The sequence below is a fragment of the Anguilla anguilla genome, chromosome 6 (genome assembly GCF_013347855.1).
Source record: "Anguilla anguilla isolate fAngAng1 chromosome 6, fAngAng1.pri, whole genome shotgun sequence".
NCBI classification, from domain to species: domain Eukaryota; kingdom Metazoa; phylum Chordata; class Actinopteri; order Anguilliformes; family Anguillidae; genus Anguilla; species Anguilla anguilla.
Window position 1 is genome coordinate 20,757,782 of NC_049206.1, and position 22,637 is coordinate 20,780,418.

The window sequence follows — 22,637 nt, forward strand, 5'->3', positions numbered from 1 at the left end:
CAGGGATTTGCTTGGCCTTTCATCAGCAGGTTGAGACAAGGACCTGATTGAAGCCCGGGACTGCGTCAGCACTTTCCGTCCCCAAACTGCTGCTGCTTTCGCCTCGTCCTTAGCCTCATCAATACCTTCACGAACAGTACAGCACATTCCAAAGCCCTTCAATCACCCGCTTTTTAATTTCACACGTAATTTGTACTTTTCAGCGTTCATGGATGCAGTGCAATATATATGATGAATTGGTTTCAGAATTTTCTAAATGAAACAAAATGAGAGTGAGTGCGGTATATAAAGAAAGGAGAAGGCAGAGAGCCTACTTTTTTTTTTTTTGGAAAGGGAGCAGTTACGGAAATTAGTCACTGGATATGATTTCACTCAATTTATGGGTGATTTATGTCTTGTGTTCTCCTCTCAGTCGATCTTTCACACCTTTTTCCTAAAAGGCTCTATTCAGAGTGGATATAGCTGTATAAACAAGTATGTCAGCGTAAGCAAATTTATATGAAATGCATATTTGCTCAAGGTCATCCTCCAGTTAACTGCCTGATTCAGACGGTACCTGCATACAGTGTAGGGCATGGGTTTTTCTTGCCATTGAGGCTGTTTGCTTTTTCATTACGGTAAAGGTGCAAATCTTAATAAAGGGCACTTTCCAGACACAATAGATATTTCGCGGCTGACCCAGCTTCACCTCACTGTTGTGCAGCTGAATGTTTGTGCTGAATGCTCTTTCCAGTCAATACTAAAGGAGGCTTATCTATGATCCCTGTTTATAAGCCTGTGTTATACCCGTGGTTTTTGTGCATTGTGTGGAAGGTAAAGACATAAATGAGCCTAGCTAGTCCAGACAAATGTTTAAGACCTTGAACAGTGAATCGATAGAGCCCTGCCACGTGCACACACACACACACACACACACACACACACACACACACACAGTGTGCACACAGATACACATACATAAAGCTACACTAACGCATACACGTGCACACTTAGGGCTGTATTTTTCGGAATCTTTTCTCATGGCACACTGGCCGTGGCTAGTGAATGCTGCTATTTTTATGACCAGAGGCGAGGAAGGCACAGCTCACAGCACACGGCACAGGTGGGAAATGGGCTGGATTATCCTGAATGTATTATAAGTGGGTGTGTTGCAGCTTGGATGCATTCATAGCCAATCAAATGACGCCTTTTCATTCCCGTTGGGCGCTGCACACTTTGCGCAAGTTGTACTACTAAGTTCCACAATCTACGACTGCAGTGGAAGACTAGGATAAGGATATACTAATCACATGTTTCTCACAAGATGCTCTTTGGTGGGAGATGCAACGTTGTCACTTTTTCAAAAATTGAGTTTTTGAAATTCTAAATTGTGGGATTTTTTTTTCAAAAATTGAGAATTGAAACTAATTTCATAAATAGTAATGTATGTTTGAATTTGGTTGAATTTTCTTCCATCAGAATTTTTATAAAACATTGCCTAAATGTTTATTGTGGGCCAGTTCCCCATTAAACCTATAGCTAAATAACCTAAAGACACTATGCTACAACTAATAATGACAACCGTGTCTTGAAGTTTTATTAAACAAAAGATCGTAGGAAGAGAAGGTCGTGACAGTGCCTGTGATCCTGTTCACGGCAGTAAAATGACTTGCTATGAACTGTTGCCCAAATGAAAGAAAAAATTATTTAAATATTATGTTGTGAAATAATTCATTAATTCACAGAAATGGCATGGATTCCTTTAACTGACCTGAGCAATTTCCTTTAGAGGGAAAAAAACAGGCATTGCTGGCAACTTTCTCCTTGACTATTATTTTAGTCTCTGTGGATAGCATGACCCACATATTTCAACTTTATTTTTAGGCTACCTAACTGTATACCCTCCAGACAAAACAATAATAGATAGGCTTGTTGTTTATCGGTCTCTTTGATATTGAGCACTACCAAATGATGTTAAATTAAAACTTTGGCGGAGATAACTAATGCAGTTAATGCATGTTTCTTGCATATACAATTTTGGCACAAATTGTATATGCAAGAAACACTGTGCAGTTTAGTTCTCTTAAAACATTTATTTGTGCCCTTTCTTCTGTTGTTGTTTTTCTGAGCCATTTTCATCTGTAAAATGTATTTGAAACAGTTGTCTTCTTGGCCACGAGTAGTCCTAACATTCCGTGGGGCAAAAAACATTTTTCTTTCTTTGCACGAATAGTGTCATTTTATGTAGAAAAATAGTGTACAGAGAAATACATGTTCCAGCTGATTAAAACATTTTCAGCAGTAAGATACATTAGACTGCTCAGTTATGTTACTATGACTAATAAATATAGGGTAGTGTTATGATTAAAAGAGAAATTGTCTCAAAATATTGCATTAATCATCAAACTATAAATGCAGTCTATTCACAATTTGTGCCGGTGCAGTAGCTATCATTTTAACTACAGTCACTTTAAATAAAACGAAAAGATTGTTTAAGTTGCGTTTATTGTCATTCTTCTTATTACAGACGGCTCCAAGATAAAGAACAAAATACAGCACCACCGGGACCACAGTATAAAGACAGCCATAAACATTTAAAAACGGGTACAAACTATGAGGGTTGGCAACTGACCTATCTGAAAATCATTTCATGTCACCGTAGTAACAACAGATGTCTCCCTCATGGCAGGCAGATGCCTGTATGGCAGAGGTCCCCTCATTAACCCATTTCTGTGCCCGGCTCCCCTCCAGGCCCTCACCCCACTTAGGCATGATGCAATCCCCGCGCTGTGATCGCTAGCAGAGGGTCAATTATCCCATGCCTGATGTCAATAGTTCCATCAATACCAGCTGTCTCTAAAGACCTACTTAGAAATCAACTGAAGAGTCTTGAAATAACCGCCTAGCTTGTGCAAACAAGCGGCCAGTCAATTGACGAAGGACGGCCCACTGTCTGGCGCCCTCTCAGTTTCCTCCGACTGTGAGCAAATCTGGCATGTCGTGTGTGTAGCCGTCCCTGTGTGGGCCCTGGTGTTGTGAGCCTTCGGCTACCCTGCACGGTGCAGAACATCGATGGTGCTCCAGCGTCCAATGCTGTGACTTTGAGTTTATGTATGTGGCCTCAAAGAGCCTCTGAGCCCCCCCCCCATTTAGCTGGGGGTTCTGGAATGCAGCGAATAATACCAAAATAATGGTTTTTATATAAAAGTATGAAAGTGTGATCTTGGACAGAAGAGTGAGTGGGTAATGCTGTGGGGAGGGTTATGCGTGCCGGGGAGGAAAGAGGTGTTAGTTTGTGCGGGTACTTGAAATGACACACAGAACACAAGGGCTCCATTTGAAATTGCTTTTGTCAAAGCATTTCTCTGTCTCTGCTCCTTCTGGTGTCCTTTAAAAGAAACCTATTAAGTGCTTTCTTTTATTCCGTCCCACTCCATCTCTCATCCGTGTGTGTTTTTCTGGATGGGCCTTCTTGAACGGAACAGACGCACTTACCGCTCATTTTCCACTTTCTCACTTTCCATCCCGCCATCTGATGCTCTGTGTCCTGCTAACGTGGATTACAGTGTGCCTCCCTCCCCCCCCCCCCATCCCCCAACCCCACCCCCGGGCAGGCCGTGGGTCTGAGCTGGTCTGCGGGAGGTGGAATTCACCCAGAGGCCCACGGGCTGCCGCTTCATTCTGTTTGGGGGATTAGGGGTGTGTGCCATACGGCCCCATTCAACAACACCGTCTCCTGACCAGAAAAGAGGATTGGGCTTGACTGGTGGGGGGGGGGGGGGGGGGGGGGAGGGGCATCCATCACCCCGGCCTGTTATTTTTTGTTTGTTGCGGTATTTAGAGCCTACCTACTCAGTGTTCCCCTTTCTGTTCTCGTCGCCTATTACTGTACATATGTATGCCTATTTTATTTTAAGATGAACTGTCGGTTACCGTGAACAAAGTAGCAACAAAAATCTTTGAAGTGTCGGTGACGGTGGCGGTTTGTGGGGTTGGGAAGGCCAGACGTCCCCTCAAAGCGTCGCTGAAGTCTGCCTAGCGACCGCGCGCTCCTGCTGGAGCTCTGGGGCTCCGGGGCCCCGGGAGCAGGGCCGAATGGACGCGTGCTGCAGCAGAAGAAAATGGCTCTGCCACAGGGTGCGGAGCCCTGCTGCCAGGCGCAGAAAGAAAAGGAGGTGTGAATGGAGTCCCGCTGAAGCCTGCTGTTTGTGTTGTTCTGTTTGTTCGTGGCTTGGGAGTGACAAAGTATTATTCCTTTTTTTTATTATTGTCATTATAATAATAATAATAATAATAATAAAGGAATGCACCATACACCCACTATTATTATTATCATTATTATTATTATTATTATTATTATTATTATTATTATTATTAAGCATTTTACAAGGGATAGTGAAGTAAGCTCTATTGGATAAAGTAGGTCAAATCTGAAAGGTAAACTTTTTTGGTTTCGATAAACATTGGTAGATATTCATTGGTAGTGCATTTTGTTTATTTCTGTTAGGTAAAATAGGGCTGGAAGGATGCTGAAGGCTGTGAGGCGGACGTGGAAAGCATGTTATAGGCGTGTTGCAGGCCACGGCCGCTCTGGCCTGTTTTCTGCGTGCAGCCCCGACGTGTTCAGACAGGAATCGACAGAGTGAATAAACGAAGAGGAAAAAAACCTAAAGCCCCAGACAGTCTTTGTCATGCCTCACCTACGCCGGGGCCCAGCCCGCGAATCGATGCAAACATGACTGTTGCCGGGGCAACGCGTTCCAGCGAGGGGGCTGCCATGAGGATTGTTTATTCCTGCCAGTGTCTGAATCGATTCGTGCCTCCTTATGGTATCATTTTGGATTGTCCATTTGCACCGCCGCGTGATTCGGCGAAACCCGCGCCATGAGAACGATCTGCTGTTTTAGTGATTATCAGTTTTGGAGGGACGCCTTCCCATTACGGTTTGAGGGGACAAAAAAAGTATGGTTATATTGTGCTGAATCTTTAGGGATTAGATGGGCTATTGTGTTTTTTTCTTCCTTCCTTCCAATTCAAATTGAATTCCTTCATCTGATTAGCCTTTTTGAAACCTAAGAGGATCATGGTGCCTGCATTACCAGTGGCTGTGAGCTCTGACTGAAAGTCATCATGGGTACTGCAGCTGGTCTGAGCTGGGGATGGGGAGGGCATCCAGCTTCCTGTACGACACTACAAATCCCATAATTATCGATTCTGCTCTGGAGACGGAGTGACAGAGCTGCTTCCTAAAGGCGTGAGCAATGGAAAGGGAAGAGAAGGAAACAGACCAGCAGGAGAAAGGAGTGTAGTTAAGAGAGAATGAGAAATAGAGAAAGGAGAGGGGGGGAGAGAGGGTGGTGATCAAGAGAAGAATGCCCGGAAGGAGAGGAGGAATGCAGAGAAGACAGTGAATTAGAGAAAGAAAGTCAGAACAGGAAAAGAGAGAAGAGGGGGAAGGAGGAACAGACAGAGAGAAGAGTGGAGCAGGTAGACGCACGGGAGCGTGACGAGAGCGGATTGAGAGTGAAAATCTCCGCTGTCCTCCGGGCTGTCTGCTCCACAGCTGGCTCAGGCAGGCGTCGGCTTGGTTTGCGGATATTTGGAAAGAGAGTCGGCGGTAATTAAGCTGCCAGTGCGCGCTTGTGTTTCCCGTCCCCCGTACGCTCCAGCTGGGACCACCGCCTCTGAGGGACCTGCTCTTCCATACCCAAGCCTGCTACAGAGCAGAAGCTACAAACCTGCGGGTTAAAAAAAGCATTGTGGGATGCCGCTACCTTTAGCTATGTCTGATTCAAATTAATTTTTATTGATGTCAGAAATTAAAATTCATATCGAAATATTTCCAACAGTGCGGAAAAATTCACAGTTGCCATCACCTTCACAATCACAGTTGGCACAGCATGTACAGAAAATATGTGCATCCATAATGCAAACTAGACATGAAGTACACTGGATGAATACCCATACATAAGCAAAAACATGCACGATGTCACTTCCATGTTAGACATACGGTGGAACAATACATGACAGTCCTGGTGTGAAAAAAGAAATTATGACTATAGTATGGAATGTGGAATAGAACCTGCTGTTCTACCAATCATGGGTAAATCGTGGAGACACTACATCAGAGGTGTCAAACTCCAGTTTGGGTCTTCTAGAGGGCTAAATGTCTGCTGTTTTTGGGGTGCTCTCGTCACAAATGTTCCACAAGTCATTGGTTGGCTAAGAAATTCACACACCTTCTTCTCAAGACCTTAATTGGCAGCAGTTGGCCCCCTTGGGATTCAGTTTGACACCCCTGCACTAGATAAATAAAATAAATTGTAATGGTGATAAAAATCAGCAGTAGTATGAAAAACAGCTAATTATTTATAACTGCTTTGTTTGTAGTTACCTTTAAGGACCTTTTTGAATGTGCAGTTTTAAATGTTGAAATGAGGCAGGTGTTTCCGCTTGGTTTCACTGCAGTTGCTTCCGACACTTGTCTTTATTCTTGCTATTCTCAGAGGATTCTGCTTTTGTCTTTTAAGCTATATAAAGGTGCTCACAACTTTCACATCAAGATTTGCAGCAGTCGTCTGCTGAGCCCCATGTCTTTAATCTCTCTTTCCCGGCAAGGTCGTGTGTAGCATCTCATTGTGATGCTGGACAGGCAGAGTACCGCACTGTCCATCTTTACCTAGGGAAGTGTACAGTATGATTGTGACCGACAATCTTTATGGAGGTCAAGCCTGAGTTCTGTTCATCATACTGATTTTATTGTTACTGGAGAATGTTGTTCCTTTGACAGTCGGTGCTTTGTTTAACTTTAGATGCAGCTTGGTTGAAACTGGGCTTGGCCACACTGACGTTTTTCATCCAAAAATCTGACCGTGGATGGTGGAGCCTTAAAAATGCCTGTAGCACAGACTGTACAGTTCCCAAGCATTGGTGCTAAATGGAATTCACTTCATCTTTCAATTCAATCTGACACCAATGCATGGATATGTCACGCCCTGATTTTATTTATGATGAACCTACCCAGGTAATTGTTCCCCAGGTATGATTCCCTGGAAGGAACAATGGGCGTGACACACAGACATGGCAATCCATGGTTCACATGGATGTTGGTTATGTCATTGTAGTCATGCGGTATGTGTAGGAACAAAGCTTAATCTGACGATGTTGCCTTTAGCTTAGTCAAATTCAAATGAGCTGCACTGATGCGGTGAACACATGTTGTATTGCCCAAAATTGATAAAATGTGAAAGAATGACACCTAAATTAAAAAGTAAATTATAATTATTTTTGAGTAACAATAACAAATCAGTCTTCAGACATATGAAAAAGAGTTCATTTCCTTCTCATTTTAATTTGTTTTAAATGTTTTACGTTCTGTGTCTCAATCAATAAGCTCAGCAGGTTTCTGCCACCATTTTCACAGAAATGCCTCCTTATCAGCGACTTCCTGTCTCATGATGACTTCCTGTCCCAAAGTGACTTCCTGTGTGACTGCCCTTAAAGTGCTGTGTCACTGGTTTGGCCCCCATGTCCTTTTCTGCCTCTACAGTAATTACTTTGCAAGCTTGACTGCTTTTGTTCCATTAAATGGAGAAGAGCTGCAGGTGGTTATGAATCACACTATCAATACTCGCTCGTGCTGATTTTCTGGAACCGCAGCCCACAGCAGCTGATTTGAAATGAGAAAAGAGGGAATGGATGTTTTTTTTATTCTTGTTTCTCGCTCGTCGCATAGCCGTCCTCTTTCCCTTGCCCCCTCTGTGACCCCGATGACAAGACTGGCACAGAAACAGCCCCCCGGATAGACCGCTGTGGTTCTGGGTCCAGTGTAGAAATGGGACGTTCTGTACTGCGTTTGTTCGTTTTTTTCCCTGAAACCTCCTTTAGCTAATTAAGACTGGCAAACAAAAGCACACATGTCTTTTCTTGTGTGTTCCCATCTTATGCCCTCTCGCTAATAAAAAACGACAAGTTTGCACTTAAACCCAGTTACCCTGCCTAGCTTTTGCTCAAAAGAAACATTCGCTCTTACTATTGTCAGTGCCATTTGAATGGTGTGTATTTCAGCTATGAACTAAGCTTGCAGGCAGGTATGAATAGTGATATTACTGCAGTTCTGTTTAATAGGTTATATGCAATTACATATTTTCACATCTGTGTTATTGGGTATTACTTGAAAGAATGTGTTTTAAAGGACCTTGATTTTGGCTTGTTCAGGTAGCAGAGACAGTGTAGCGAATAGTAGTGAATTTTCTGTACTTTCTCACAGACCGAAAAGCAGCGGCGTCAGATTCAGTGCACACAGAAAAAGCGAGAGGCTCGTTTTGCCACTGCGTCTTGTGAGAAGGTGTGAATATCATTTTGATTTCCCTGCTGAAAACTGTGAAAATATCCCCTCGGTATGAGCAAGCCTGAGTGCGGTGGCAGCACAGAGAAGGGCAGTGACGATTCGACAGCGAACTTTAGACTCAGACAACATACTTCAGGAGAATATTTCTACGGGTTCGGCATTGTATAATAAAACTTTACCAGTGTCTGTCTCACAAATTCTGTTTGGCAGCGGGAAAGGTTCAGTTGTGCATATATTTCTGAAAGGAGAGCGTGTGCTGTTTTTGCACACACAGGCATGCACACAGCCAGGCACGCACACACATGATATTCTTTCCCCAGACATCACGGGTCACACGGTGTATATGGTTAGTATCTTTTACGCTCGGTACCTATCTTAGCTGTCCATATTGAAGTGAAAGAATTGGGTCCTGTGGGGGATTGATGAGATGAACTAGGGCAGAAAAGCCAGGCTCTCACCGGTCAACGCTCCGCTTTGGCAATTTTAAAAGCCCGCGGGGATTTCTAGCCCCGAACCGGAGCATTCCCTGGCGAGGCCGGGTGTCACTCTGAGATGCGTGACTCTCATCACCGTCCACGCGAGGTCTGCGGTTAAAGGAATCGGAGAGCGACGGGATTCTGGGTCACCAGTTCCAGGGCGGGGCTCAGAGCCCTCACGGTCATGTGCGGTCCAGGATAGGACGCAGGCTGTTGCTGGCTGACGCTGGCTGGCTCTCCGCCCCTTTTCCAGAGCTGTCAGCGTTTCTGATGCAACCCTTTGAAACAGAGAAGCCACATCATCAACTTCAGCATCTCTGTCACACACGTAAAGTAAGGGCCAGGTCCTCTGCAAATATCTTCAGCCTGCTGATTTCCTCTCCCTGTCTCTTGTTCTCTTTGGTCAGCCAGTGCAGCCAGTCACCATTACGCAGCATTGTACAAAGTGAATTGAGCAGGAACTTCCTGTTATTTTGTCTATTAAGCAGCACCCCCCGCACAACCTCACTGCCACATACATACTGACATCCTTTCAGTACAATGCTAGTACACATATGATAGGAAACACACAAGCACACAGATCCACTTCTGTGTGTTTGTGTGTTTCCTATGGATACTAAGTGTTCTTAGGATGAGCAGGCAGGCAAAGCTTATTTCCTCTGTATAACGACATTTCCTCAATGCGTAGTGTTAAAGTTCAGCAGTTGGAAGCCCTCTAATTTTAATTTAGATGAAGTTACAAATTACACATTCAAGTCTGGATGATTAATAAGACAGTTTGGGACAGGTTTGTGTTTTAACTAGCTCCAAGATTGTGCTCTTTCACGTAGTCCTTTCAATCCACTTTTGAAATTGGAGAATAAAAGGTCATTTTCTCTCAACGACCCACGCAGTTCGGTTGAGGTGGATTAAATTAATGGAATTCAGGAGAAGTGGTGACAAATTGAGCTTTGGCACAAGCCTCCTTGATGAGATCTGAGATTCTGAACCAGAAATCAGATCAGGGCAGGCAGTGTTTGAGAACAGCATTGCCTCATATACACTTAATATCACTTGGCACAACGGCTCTCAACATTTTTTTGTGAAATATGTTATAATGCATACTGTTGCTTGCCATGCTTAGTTTAATTTGATGAGAACACGCCAGACCTCTTTGGGTCTGTTTTATTTTGACTGCGTGATAAAATGGACCCCTTGAAAATGCTTAATTAAGCCACGTTTGTGGTTTGGCTAGAAGGATTTGTTTTAAGAAATTGTGAAGACTATGATGACATATTTACGAGTGAGGTGTCCATTGATCAGAAGTAATTCTTGCTAATAATGATTTTGCTTGAAATGGAGCCAGAACGACAGAGAATGAAAAATTGGCTGAATTGCACTGGAGTTTATTTTTTGCACACAGTAAGCTGAACCTCATTGCAAAAGTATTAAGTCTGGGAGGCTCCCCACTGACGGCAGCAGATTTTCTTGCTCCCTAGGTCTAGACTCAATCGCAGGTTTGAGTCTCAATGGATCATATGTTTGCTTGGAATGCCCCCCACCCCCCCCCCCCCCCCCCCCCCCCCCCCCCCCCCCCCCCCCCGCAACTATCCTGCCTCTTCCCCACAGACTGTCAAGGTTGTTCTCTCCCTCTCTTCAATCTGTAGCAACACCTGCTGGCAGTGCAGTGCCTGCGGAAGTTACGCCTAACAAGCAAAGTGGCACTCTGCTCCGAGTGTGTCACGTTGCCTAGTAACTAGTCGCAACAAACCGGTTGAAGTGGCTGGTTTTTGCTAGCACCGGAGGAGGCTAGTGCTAGGCTCCGCCCTCCAGGATTGTTATGGCTGTTTGGGTGATGTAGATGAGTGGTAGTCCTATTGGAATTGGGAATTGCCCATGACCAAAGAGAACTGTGAAAATGGAAAAATTCAAAAAGAGATTTGGGGGATATGATAGCATGTGTGTTGATTGATTGTCAGTGTCAAAATTTTTTGGTCAGGCTTTGGTCTGCAGTTCACAGGGTTGCTCCGGATCAGAAGTGAGATCGGTCGGGGTCAGACTTAGGGTTCAATTTCAGGCCTGATCCAAGCTACTCTGATCTCATCTCATGTTGACCATGAAGAATTCAGGGACCACTCCTTCCACTGTAATTGCCCCTGCTATGTAGTTTAATGAACTTGTTTGGGAGTCTTGAGCATCTTTAAATATACATGTTCAGCTGCAGGGCTGTAACAGAAGGTTCCAGATATATGCCTTGAGCTGACCAAGCAATTGGTCAGGCTGGTCAAGTGTGAGAAAGACAAGAACACGCGACTTCATGTTGGCTACTGTAAATAAAAAAACCCCGCTACAATTGTTGCTAAGCTACTGTAAGGAAGTACCATGCATTTTAATGTTCTTCCACCCTCTACACAATTAAATTGGTATGCAGACAAGATATGGCCGTCCCAGACTGCTTTCCCAATTATTGTATGATAGCTGGAGAAAATATGTTTTTGTTTATTGCGCTTGGCTTTTCTCACCTATTATTAATATCAGCATCAAGGGGTGCAACTGTTGTTTAGCTGGCTGAATTTAAATAATATGTTTTTTATATATATATACATTTAAAAAATATATATATTTTGACTGGTGTCTTCCAACAATTCACTGACTTGGCTTTGTGTGGGTTCAAATGAACCCCTTAAACCTTACCAGACCATGCAAACTTTACCAGTCCCAACAAGTATTATCCAGATCATCCATTTCATCTTTACCTGGAAACGGAAGATAAGATAAGATAAGCAGACAGGCATGTGTGGGCGGTCACATGATCCTCTCACCGGTGAATCTCATGCCTCAGGTAATGAAAAGCAAGGCTGTGTCGGGGCGGCTGTGGCGTTTTTCAGCTCAGGACTTTTATGCGGTGAAAGGAGCAGGTGAAAAGATGAGCGTCGCCTTTGCAACCCCACAGCACACAAAGCAATAAAAGGAAGAAAAGCGCCCAAGTCTAGAGGCACGGCGGAGCTGCATTTCACTGGGCTTTCTGTAGACATCGCTGAAAAGTGGAGCATGGCAGTGACATTGAGAACTGTCCATCAACGGGGGGAAGAAATGGCCCCGCCCCCGGAGGGTCCAGCCGCGCAGTGAGATAGGGTGAATCCTGTGATTGGATCGGGGTCGGAACGTGAGCCGGCCCCCCCGAGGACCGCCCTGCATCACAGGGACACGGCGTGGCAGAGTCCCAGACTACGCGGTTCACTGAGGAAACGGCGGGAACGGATCCAAATCCACCGCTTTTAGCTCGGTCCCTTGTTTGGAGGGCGGCTCCCCAATATCTGGGTCACGCGTCCAGTTCCCACTGCAAAGAGGTTGGGACGGTCTGCGCCTTTGGCCCCCGGCCCGGCTCTTTCCAGCTGGGCTGGCATTTTCCGCCAGATCTCGGCTCCCGTCGGCCCACGCTCCTGCCTGACCTACTTTTGAGGGGTCCGCAGAGCTACTGACGCGCTGCGCTAATGGCCGGGGTCTGCCGGCTGGGTTTTAATTATGCAGAAAGATGCATGCGTTAATGGTGATACTCTCTGAATGCTAAAGCTAATTTAGCCCCCTGGCGCAGTGTGCGCAGCTCACCTGCTGGGATCCGTGCGCTCTGACTCTCAAGGGCACTCCATGGTACCGCCATTACTAACGGCTGTTCAGGGTAGTTACTGAGCAGAATCCGCTGCAGAATGTTGACGAGGTGTAATGATTAGGCAACAAGGGAAGGTTTCTCTTGAGCACTGCCATTGAGCAAGGTGTACTATGTAACCTGGCTTGCTCTCAAGCTCAGTGGGGTATCTAGCTGTAAAAATGAGCAGTGTGGGGAACACAAGCCACAGAGATGGACCAGGATTTGGGAATTTATCGAGCAAGAAGTTCTAACATGCCCTTCTGACACAGTGGACTGACCTCATCAGGGCAGATATGACAGTGGCAGAAATCTATTTGGGGGGGGCAAAGCAAGCACAGAAAGAGCCTCACGCCCTCCAAGCTTTCCAGGCACCTGCAGGGTGCTGACAGGAAAAGCATGGAGCTCACTCAGCTGCTTTGCTGTTGACTCAGCCTCGTGGTGCTTATGAAGCTGTGTTGTGAACCATCAGCATGCTGCAACAGTTTCTTGCTTGAAGTCAAAAACTTGACAGCAGGGAGAGGAACTACAAGTCAGTGCTCTTCATTAGCGTCATGTCTCCCTGGTTACGTTCTTGGCAAATGTAAAAATTTATTCCGTAAGAGATGCCGGCAACAGAATATGTTAACATAAATTATGTTTTGGAAGTGGTAAAATTTGCCTCCATACAATCCAGGCAAATAAAATATCTAGCCTGAGGGCTGAGAGGTGCAGCTGTGTAGCCATAGCCAAACTGAAAAACATGGCCACTGTATATGTGTGCGTGTGTGTGTGTGTGTGTGTGTGTGTGTATTTGTTTGTGCTGAGAATGTCACAGACAGATGTTTACAGCATGAAGGTGGTAGCCTCTGCTCTTGTCCTTGTGTCCTGCTAGAGAGAATCACACTTTCAGCAGCAAACACCAGTCTATCCATCATTCTTTCACCAGGAAAGCACACTACATTTCCTATCATGCACAGCTCTGATATACATGTTTCGGAAACAAATGGAAACGGTTATATGTAAAGACTCCGGTTTAAGCCCCCCTGAGGGCTTATTGATGAATTGAACCTTGATTCAGAATATTTAGAGGTGACTGAACAAAGAAGAAAAGTGAGGACTTAAGAGTCTTACTTTTTAATCACAGCATAGGATAGTGTATAACCAGAGGTAGTTGAAGGAAAATCACCTCCATTGTATTTTTATCAAAGTTTGCTTGGATGTTGTTAATCACCCATAGATCTGCTGGTATTCCGCACTCATTTGAGAAAGGCTGTCTGTGTGAAGCTCTGTTTATGCGTTACCTTTGCTTACACCTCTTTCTCCATCTTAGTGTTTACCAGTTCTCTGAAGTGAATGGATCCTTTCTGATATGTTCGTTATTTGCACTGTGCTCAGGGGAAGAGAACTCACTTAACTGATATGGCCCTTGGTCCTGCCAGACCAGTTAAAATGATCTTCCTTCATTTATGCTGTGTTCTCCTGGAAGGTGCTTTCTTTTGTGTGTTTGGTGTTCTCGTGTTTGCCAGTACAGTCAAACTGATTGCCTTTATGATGGTAGTTATTATTGTAGCACTCTGGCCTTTTCTCCCAGCATGCTTTGCATTGTGCACCGTTCTTGTCACACCAGCCTTTGATCTGTTGGTCTGACCCTTTAGGAAGGGAGATTTTTCTGATTGTTTTTTATCATCATGTAATCCTGGGTGGTCTTGAGTGAAAGAAGAGGGAACGTATAGGTTTGGATATTTATCTTATATTACTTATATTTACCTTCTCTTTATAGGCCACTTAGCGGATGTGTTCCTGGCTTGTCTATCTTACCCCGGGGCTTTTTTTCAAATGTGTACCTAAATCATTTTACACCCCTGTTAGTTCTGCATGTTAAATGATAACTCAGTAGAGACTTGCCCCAGATTTTTGAAGTTACTAATTTTTTGGAGAGTTACAGCTTTTTGGAGAGTGGCCTATTGGGTACTCTCGCAAAAGCTTGTTACATAATATGAGCGCTTGAAAAGCGTTCTGGCGACAGAAGAGGCTAAATTCTCAGGATGTTGAGCAGCGTGCTCTATAGCCAAGCTGTGCAAATCTTCTGTCCTTCAAATGAGCTGAGTCTCAGGCCCGGCTCCCTCAGAAGGGCCCGGGTTACACATTTCATGGGTTTTAAGCAGGCCTCTTACTGTCCTTCAGTGCACTGTCACCGCATTTGCTGATAAGTGTGTAATGGAGGAAGGCTTTGGCGTTCCTCAGTCTGCAGAAAAGCCCTTTATTTCCTTGCACTCAGCACTTTTACCCGCAGGTAAATCTTAAAAAGTCACATATCAAGGTGGTGCTCTCGACGGGAGCCTTGTTCTTGGGCGGCAGAGTTTACCGCGCTAGCTTTTGTAATTCCTCTTTTATTCACTTTTTTATGTGCTGTTTTCCATTCTTTTTCTTTTTTTTGGTCTTCCAGCTCTGTGAAATACAGCTTTACATGTCTTGCAGAGAAGCAAGGTTATGTAAGCGTAATCTGCGTCCTGGCGGGCGGCCATCTTGAGGACGCCTCAGCCCGGCGCTTCCAGGACACGGGGCGCCCGTTCGCGAGCGGCTGCCGAACAGGCGCTTATCTTAAAGGTCCGCCCGCGCGCGCGTGACTCCTGTCCGCTGCCGCGAGGAAGGGAAGAGCCGGCGGCTGTGACGCGGCGAGCGGCCCCGCCGCCTCTGTGACGCAGGCAGTTTCTCACTAACAACCGGGAGCCGCTCCCTGTCACCTGACGCCGGTGAGGCAAGATTGCACTGGCTGCTGAGGCAAGATTGCGCTCGCTCTGACACTTAGCGTAATGAGCGTTTCAGGTCGTGGCGAGGCGGCTCAGCGTAGCAACCAGAAGCCAGGAGAGGAGAGTTTCCCACCGTTGAAGGTTGGCTCGCTTTTCACAGACCATAAGAGGGGAAGCTAAATTTTGTGCCCCTCGTTAGCTGTCAGTCTACGGAGGTTTTGGTTAACGCTTCCATTGATTTGGTTGCGGCTGGTGGGAACCCGGGCTCAGGAGTGCGTGCTCAGCCTCTGTGCTCTTGTCGCTGTGTGGTCTAATTTGGCGCGGTCCCTACCTCACTCCCGGCTTCCTTTGCTTAGCTCAGACTTTCCCAGGCCCAGGAACGAGACCTCGAAGCGACCAAATACGGTCACGTCATAAAAAAAGGAAAAAGGACAAAATCCAGAATCCTCACCCCTGACCGTCCTGCTGTCGTGTATTGTTTAGCTGCCATCGAGAAATTGGCAGAGTTTGTGGAAATATGTTTGGATATATTAATGAAGGACGCTTTCCAAGGCGCACGTTAGGAAGCTGCCAAAAAGCGAAACCCAAACGAAAAAACTAGCCTTGTTGAAAAGGTCCATTAAATTGCTCGGCAAACTGAATCTGCAAGTCGCCAGGCCGGTGATTGGCTTGGCGATGGCTGTGCTTTGTCCGTGGCTGGTGCAGCGCCCTTGACCAGGGTCATTTACCCGTAACGGTCCAGCGAATCTTCGGCTGCTTAGATACTTCGGCTGAGGCATCACCAAAAGCATCGCTCGGCACCGCGAGCCTCCCCCGGATAAGGGGGAGGTAAATAATGCTAATGAAAATAAGAGGCCATCCGCGTTCTTATCTGCTCTCTCTCTCTCTGAAGGTAGTGTGAAGAGGAAGGAGCATATATTACAGGAAACTGGAAGATGGTGCCATTAATCTTACCCTCTCCCCTCTGTTCATTGTTTCGGCACTGCCAGAGTTATGGACTCGCGGAGATTACGTTCGCCGGATGCGCTCTGCTCCCGTTCCGGTGTCTCAAGGACGGCTTTGACTCAGACAGAGGTCCTCTGAGTCCTCTCGTTCCCATTCACGGCTTTAGGATGAAGAGACAATATGCTTCATTTATGGAGATCTTTCTCTGTATTACTGGGGGCTTATCACAGGCTGGGCTTTGATCCACAGTGGGACTGTGGGATGTCAGCATCTGGGTTGTGTTTGGATGAATATATCCAGTGACTGTTGAGACACTGTACTAGTGACGCTCTGACAGACTTTACTGTCATTTCTTCTAAATCCCCACTGTGTCCTCCTAAAGGGGCATTATCCAATGGATTACAGTATTTTGTGTCTTCAGATGTTAATTCAAGAACATTTAAAGGCAGCTGTCAAATAACTGTCTTGAATCAGTGTCTTTCATGTCTTTGACTTGTGGGAGCGTCATGGGACTCAAGAAACCGCTTTAGAAACACCACCATCAAGAACCGATAAGAACTTCCAAGTGGAATGTGGAACTTCAAATTAAAGTGGAGAACAGATCCCAGTCCTAGTTTTGGTGGATCACGGAAGCCCAGTTCTCAGTCTTCTTTACCAGTCAAGGTTTTAATGAATTACGGCCATGGCAAGTGGATTTACCCACTGTTCAAATGAATATGGTCTGAACCGTCCATTGAGGCGCTGTACTGAATGATGGAACGTGGTAAGCCGACTGCTGTTTTTAGGTTGGCCGGTAATAATTGGGACGGATCTGTCCGTTGCCACGCCGACAAGGTCTTCCGAGGCCCCGAACAGCGCAAGGGCAGCGCTGTTTTTCTTTTCGGTGACACCAGACATGTCTGAGGACACAATTATACAAGGGCGATTTTCCGGTTTGCATTAAACTGTCAGGATTTCTCCCCTTTCGGGCGAAGAGGTGCGGAGCTGACGTGCGCCTGACAGGGCCGAGGTTGGGGCCCGCCCGCGCCGCCCCCGCGCGCTCTAATTAATCCGAGCGCTTTCGGCGGCGCGGCGGCCCGCGCGTCGAGCCGCCTGTTACCCATCTCCCAGCGACCCGGCTCTCGGCTGGGGCCTTGCTCGAACGAGCGAAACGAGGGGACAGGATGTGATGTCAGCGAGGACCTTTGCGAGCCGCAGGGCGGAACGGGGGATGGGAGGGAGGGAGGGAGGCGCGTGAAAGAAGAAGCGGTGACGCGCTCTCGTTCAGGCCCTCGCATGACGGTGTCGAGGGAAGAACAGCGAGCGAGCGAGCGAGCTGCGGTAATCCCGGCAATGTCACATGATGGCCGAGGCCTGTTCGTCGGCCCTGCACCGTCTCACCAGTGACTTGCCGCTCCGTGTCAAAGGGCTCTATTGTTCACGTCAAAAGCTGGGGTTTGTAGCTTTCGTGGGCTGGCTGGTCTTCTGATTCCATCGCTGACTGAGACTGCAGAGAAAGAAAACGGGTCTTGTGACTCCTGGTTAAGCGCTGATTCATGGCTGATCCTGCCAGCACAGCTCCTGTCTACCCAGATGAGTTTTCTGCTGCAGCGTGCGTGATGGAATTGGCCCCCTGAATGGGAATCGGCTCTCTGATCTCCCTGTAATTAACATGCTTAAAATGCATAAATGAAAACATTAAAAAAGGCACCAGCTGTCTCCGTGTTTGGCTCCCAGTATTAAAGCTGCTTGTGGGTTATGGCATTGTGACAAATTAGCATTCTGTCCAAGGAGGGGGTTGTGTCCTCATTTCATTTATAAATTAGCAGCTCTGTTGCACGGAATAAACATTGAAATCATCTTTTTGTGAAGCCTCGCCCTATCGAATGCGGACGGTGGATATAATTATGTTTCTGTTGTCATGTTAACGCCAGTAAAGTGTGATCGGTGCAGTTATTCTGCTGTGCTCAAAACCGCGTATACAGTAGCGTGTGAAATTTGCGAAGCGACTCTTGTCGCTGCTCCTTTTGTGAGTATGAGGGTTATCACTTTGTTCTCCTTTGTTCTCCCCCTTTGCGCGATCTGCAATGAGTTGTCCTCTGCGGCTGTTCCGTGTGAATGGTTTTTTTTTTTTTTTTTCCTGTCTCTCTCACAATCGTTAGTCATCGCACACAGTCTGCCCGCCTACAGCACTAGACTGTCAATGGGCCCTTTTTTAGACTCTATTCTTCCACAATGAGTTTTTAAAAAGATGCCAAGATGCTCTCGGACTAAGAAAACCGAAACGACGCACGCAGCGAGCTTTTCGTGCCACAAATCTCCCAATTTGTCAGCTTGGCCAGCTAAATTAGGGAGTCCTGCGTTAACTGGCCAGTTCCCTGTTCAACAATGGCTCCTCTGCAACCTGGAAACGTTGCTGAAAGGTTACAGAAGCATTTGAATAATGCTGTGTGTAATCCCTGCCAGTAATTTGTCACATTTCCTGTGCACGGGAATGAGAACATTAGCCTCTCTTTGCACAGTCATGCTTTTTTTTTTTTAGCTTTGTGCGTGTGTTTCTTCACCCTTTTCAAGTTCAGAATGATTTTAATTAAGCTAAAGATAAAATGTTTGCGAGCCAGGTGTTATCTCAAATTTGGAGAAGATGGGTGTTGTTTGAGTATGTTGTGCAGGCACTGGTATAGCACTGTTTCACTGGAATCTGTTTCAGTGCTGTAGCTCAGTTTCACTGGTGTAGCTCTGTTTCACTGGTATAGCTTCTGATTCACTGGTATAGCTCTGTTTTACTGGTGTAGCTCTGTTTCACTGGTATAGCTTCTGTTTCACTGGTATAGCTTCTGATTCACTGGAATCTGTTTGACTGGTATAGCTTCTGATTCACTGGAATCTGTTTGACTGGTATAGCTCTGTTTTACTGGTGTAGCTCTGTTTGACTGGTATAGCTTCTGATTCACTGGTATAGCTCTGTTTTACTGGTGTAGCTCTGTTTCACTGGTATAGCTTCTGATTCACTGGAATCTGTTTGACTGGTATAGCTCTGTTTTACTGGTGTAGCTCTGTTTGACTGGTATAGCTTCTGATTCACTGGTGTAGCTCTGTTTTACTGGAATCTGTTTCACTGGTGTAGCTCTGTTTCACTGGAATCTGTTTCACTGGTGTAGCTCTGTTTCACTGGTGTAGCTCTGTTTCACTGGAATCTGTTTCACTGGTGTAGCTCTGTTTCACTGGTGTAGCTCTGTTTTACTGGTATAGCTCTGTTTCACTGGAATCTGTTTCACTGGTGTAGCTCTGTTTCACTGGTGTAGCTCTGTTTCACTGGAATCTGTTTCACTGGTGTAGCTCTGTTTCACTGATGTAGCTCTGTTTCACTGGTGTAGCTCTGTTTCACTGGAATCTGTTTCACTGGTGTAGCTCTGTTTCACTGATGTAGCTCTGTTTCACTGGTGTAGCTCTGTTTCACTGGTGTAGGAGGATGAAGGGAGCAGCGCGTCTCTGAATGCCTCTTCCTCAGCCCGAGGCTTCGGTTCTGAGGTCTGACCCTGTTCTCTGATCTCTGTCCCTCTGCAGGGCCGCCATGTCAAGACAGGCCAGCTCGCCGCCATCAAGGTCATGGATGTCGCCGGGGTGAGGAGGCTTCTTCTTTCCCTTTTTTAGCAGACACTTACGATGCAGCACACACAATTAAACACACTCACACGCATACACACGGCACAAACATATGATGCAAAACATGCGCACACACACACACATGAAATACACAGGTGAACACACGTAATATACATGCACATACAACAGACACCCACACCACACAGCGGACACACACGCGTCACATTCTGTCACATCCTCGGTTGAACACGCACATTCCACGGGGCTGCGGTCCGGGCGCAGCTTTGAGAGTTCCCGTCAGCCCGAAAGGGTTTAGCGCACTCAGACGAATCAGCGATAACATTACTGCCGCCAGCCCCTCCCCCCACCCCCCAGCCCACCCCCCCTTCCCACAGCCGCAGATTACACGCTCGCCGCGTACGCGCTGCCTGTGTCCTTCACCCTTCTGCGGCAGGCTCGCCGGGCCGAAGGGAACGTCGGCGAGCGGGGTCACGGCGCCGCGCGGCGGGAGAGGCAGCCGTAACGCCGCCCGGCGTCGCTTCGCAGTACGCCCCCCCTTCCGCTTTATCGCGACGCGCAGCGCGCCGAAAGTCCCGAGCGCTGCCCTCGCGGCCCCGTCTCAATTAAGGCTCTCTCCGGCGCGCGGGAGGGATGAGTCCGCTCGGTGCCCGCGTGGGGGCGGAGCTTGTTTATCCGCCCGCTCCGCGCCTCGCGGAATCCCGCTGCCTGCTTTGTGCTCGTCCTCCCCGCAGATAATCATTAAAACCCCAAATCCTCTTTCGGAAGCGAAGTGCCGCGCCCTGCCAAAAATGCCGACGCCCCCCCCCCCCCCAGCTTACCGCGGCTAATGGGGCACCCTCCCCTTTTCGAGACGGCCTTATGTGAGCTGAGGGTTTTCGGGGGGGGGGGGGGGGGGTGTGGGGGTAATGGGGGAGCCGATGTTTGGTGACCCTGGAACCGCCGGGGAGGGCTGCCGCAGAGGAAGAAAGGCTGGGTATCGATCGGGGCGCGATCGCCCGCTATCCCAGCATCCCTCTGTCTCCGCGGCGGACCGCGCTAATTGCATCTGTCCGCTGCGGGGATATCGGCCTCCTGCAGCGGCTGGCTTGTCAATTCCTGGGAAAAGGAGGGGGTGGGGGGGGTGGGGGGGGGGACAGATTTATCCCACCCTTTTCCAAGATGCTTGAGAGAATGCGTGTGTTTGGCAGGAGGCGAATTTAGCGCTCATATGGGCGATTTCTCAGAGCTCTCTCTGCCCCCGTCCTGCGCTGCAGCGTTCTGATCTGGTTCGGGGCGGGGGGGGGGGTGGCATGACGGGTGACGACTCAATGGAAGGTTAAAATCCATGTTACATCCTCGCTGAGGGGCCCACCGGTAGCTCTGCAGTATGATGGCTCCCCTGTCGGGGGCTGTGATTGAGGTCAACGTCGCGCTTGACATGTCGCTGTGGTCTCCGATGCACCGCCCACGAGGCCTGCGGGATTGCAGCTCCAGGTTGAGCATCGTCAGAGCCTCAGAGACCCAGAGCACCAGGGGAGCAGCGGGCGGTTCGGTCGCGAAGGGGGCGGGGTGGGGGGGTGGGGTGTGTGGATGGAGGCATCTCAGCGGGTGGGGTGGTGGTGGTGGGGGTGGGGGGGTCGAGGGGGCTGTTAATTATGACACCCGTGTCCCTCCGCAGGACGAGGAAGAGGAGATCAAACAGGAGATCAACATGCTGAAGAAGTACTCGCACCACCCCAACATCGCCACCTACTACGGCGCTTTCATCAAGAAGAACCCGCCGGGAATCGACGACCAGCTGTGGGTGAGTCCCCCGCTCGTTTCCCGCTCCGCCCCCGCCGCCGCTGCCGTGGAAACGGGACACGCCTCGGTGTCATCCGCACCGCAGATCGGACAGGAAGCGTGACTCGTACGCGGTTCCGCATTTCCTGTAGTCACCCTCCGTAAATTTCCGCACTTGTTCCTCTCCACGCGCTCACAGCTCGCAGTTCCTCTTCCAAGCTTGCTCGTGTGTCCTGGTCTCCTGTGAGTTTCAGGGGAGAGTTCGTAAGGAGCACAGTGGACAAACCAATCCCATAATTCCCTCAAACGAGGAGCCTGTCCGTTTTTTTAAAGGCGAGCTGGTAAAAGACCTCCGCGGGCTGGTGTCTGTGAGGTTTTATTGAGGCCCAGGCTGTCCTTTAAACTCCCATTTCGGTGACGGGCACCGTCTGGCGCTGCCCGCGGGGTGTGAAGCGCCAAAGGTGCCGGAAGGGGGCTCTGTTCTGCCCGCACCTGCGCCCGCACCTTTCTGTCTCTCACTCCCTCTCTCTCTCTCTCTCTCCTATCCTGTCCCTCACTCTGCCGCTCTCTTTCTTTCTTGCTGTTGTCCCGCTTCCCACTCCTCTCCCTCTCTGGCTTTTTCTATCGTCCCGGTGCAGTTTTACGTCTGTTCTCCCCTCCCCGCGGTTTTTGCTTACCAGCCCTTGGAGCGTGGCTGATGGCGGTTAGCGTGGAGGGGGAGCAGAGTCTCCTCCGACATAGGCAGGGATCGGGAGGACGGGAAGCTCGTCTGTGACATTCCGGCGAGTGGCCGCGGTCGCTGTGCGCTGTGTACCTTTCTGATGAAGGGCGCTGTTCTGGATTCAGTCCTATTTGGTCGTGTCACAGGACCTCTCACTCACTCTCTCTCTCTCTCTCTCTCTCGTTTTCACTCTCGCTCTCTCTCACTCTGCCTCACTGTTTCTTGCTGTCATGTTCTCTCTGGCTCGCTCTTGCTCTCTCTGCCTCACTCTCTCTCACTCTCTCTGTCTCACTCTCCCTTGCTCTCTCTCACTCTGCCTCTCACTGTTTCTTGCTATCTCGCTCTCTCTGTCTCGTTCTTGCTCTCTCTCTCTCTCTCTGTCTAACTCTCTCACTGTCTCTCTCTCTCACTCTGCCTCTGTCTTTCTTTCTCTCACACAGAG

At 47.9% G+C, this 22,637-nt stretch overlaps 1 protein-coding gene across 10 annotated transcripts in view; it reads left to right on the forward strand.

Moving 5' to 3' along the window:
* LOC118229435 (TRAF2 and NCK-interacting protein kinase-like) overlaps nt 1-22,637 on the forward strand; it is a 111,361-nt gene that overhangs the window by 27,016 nt on the left and 61,708 nt on the right. For all 10 annotated transcript variants that reach the window (XM_035421382.1, XM_035421383.1, XM_035421384.1 and 7 more), the window contains exons 3-4: nt 19,654-19,710; nt 21,371-21,496. In XM_035421382.1, the coding sequence (XP_035277273.1) occupies nt 19,654-19,710; nt 21,371-21,496 (183 nt within the window). The remainder of the gene's footprint in view (nt 1-19,653; nt 19,711-21,370; nt 21,497-22,637) is intronic.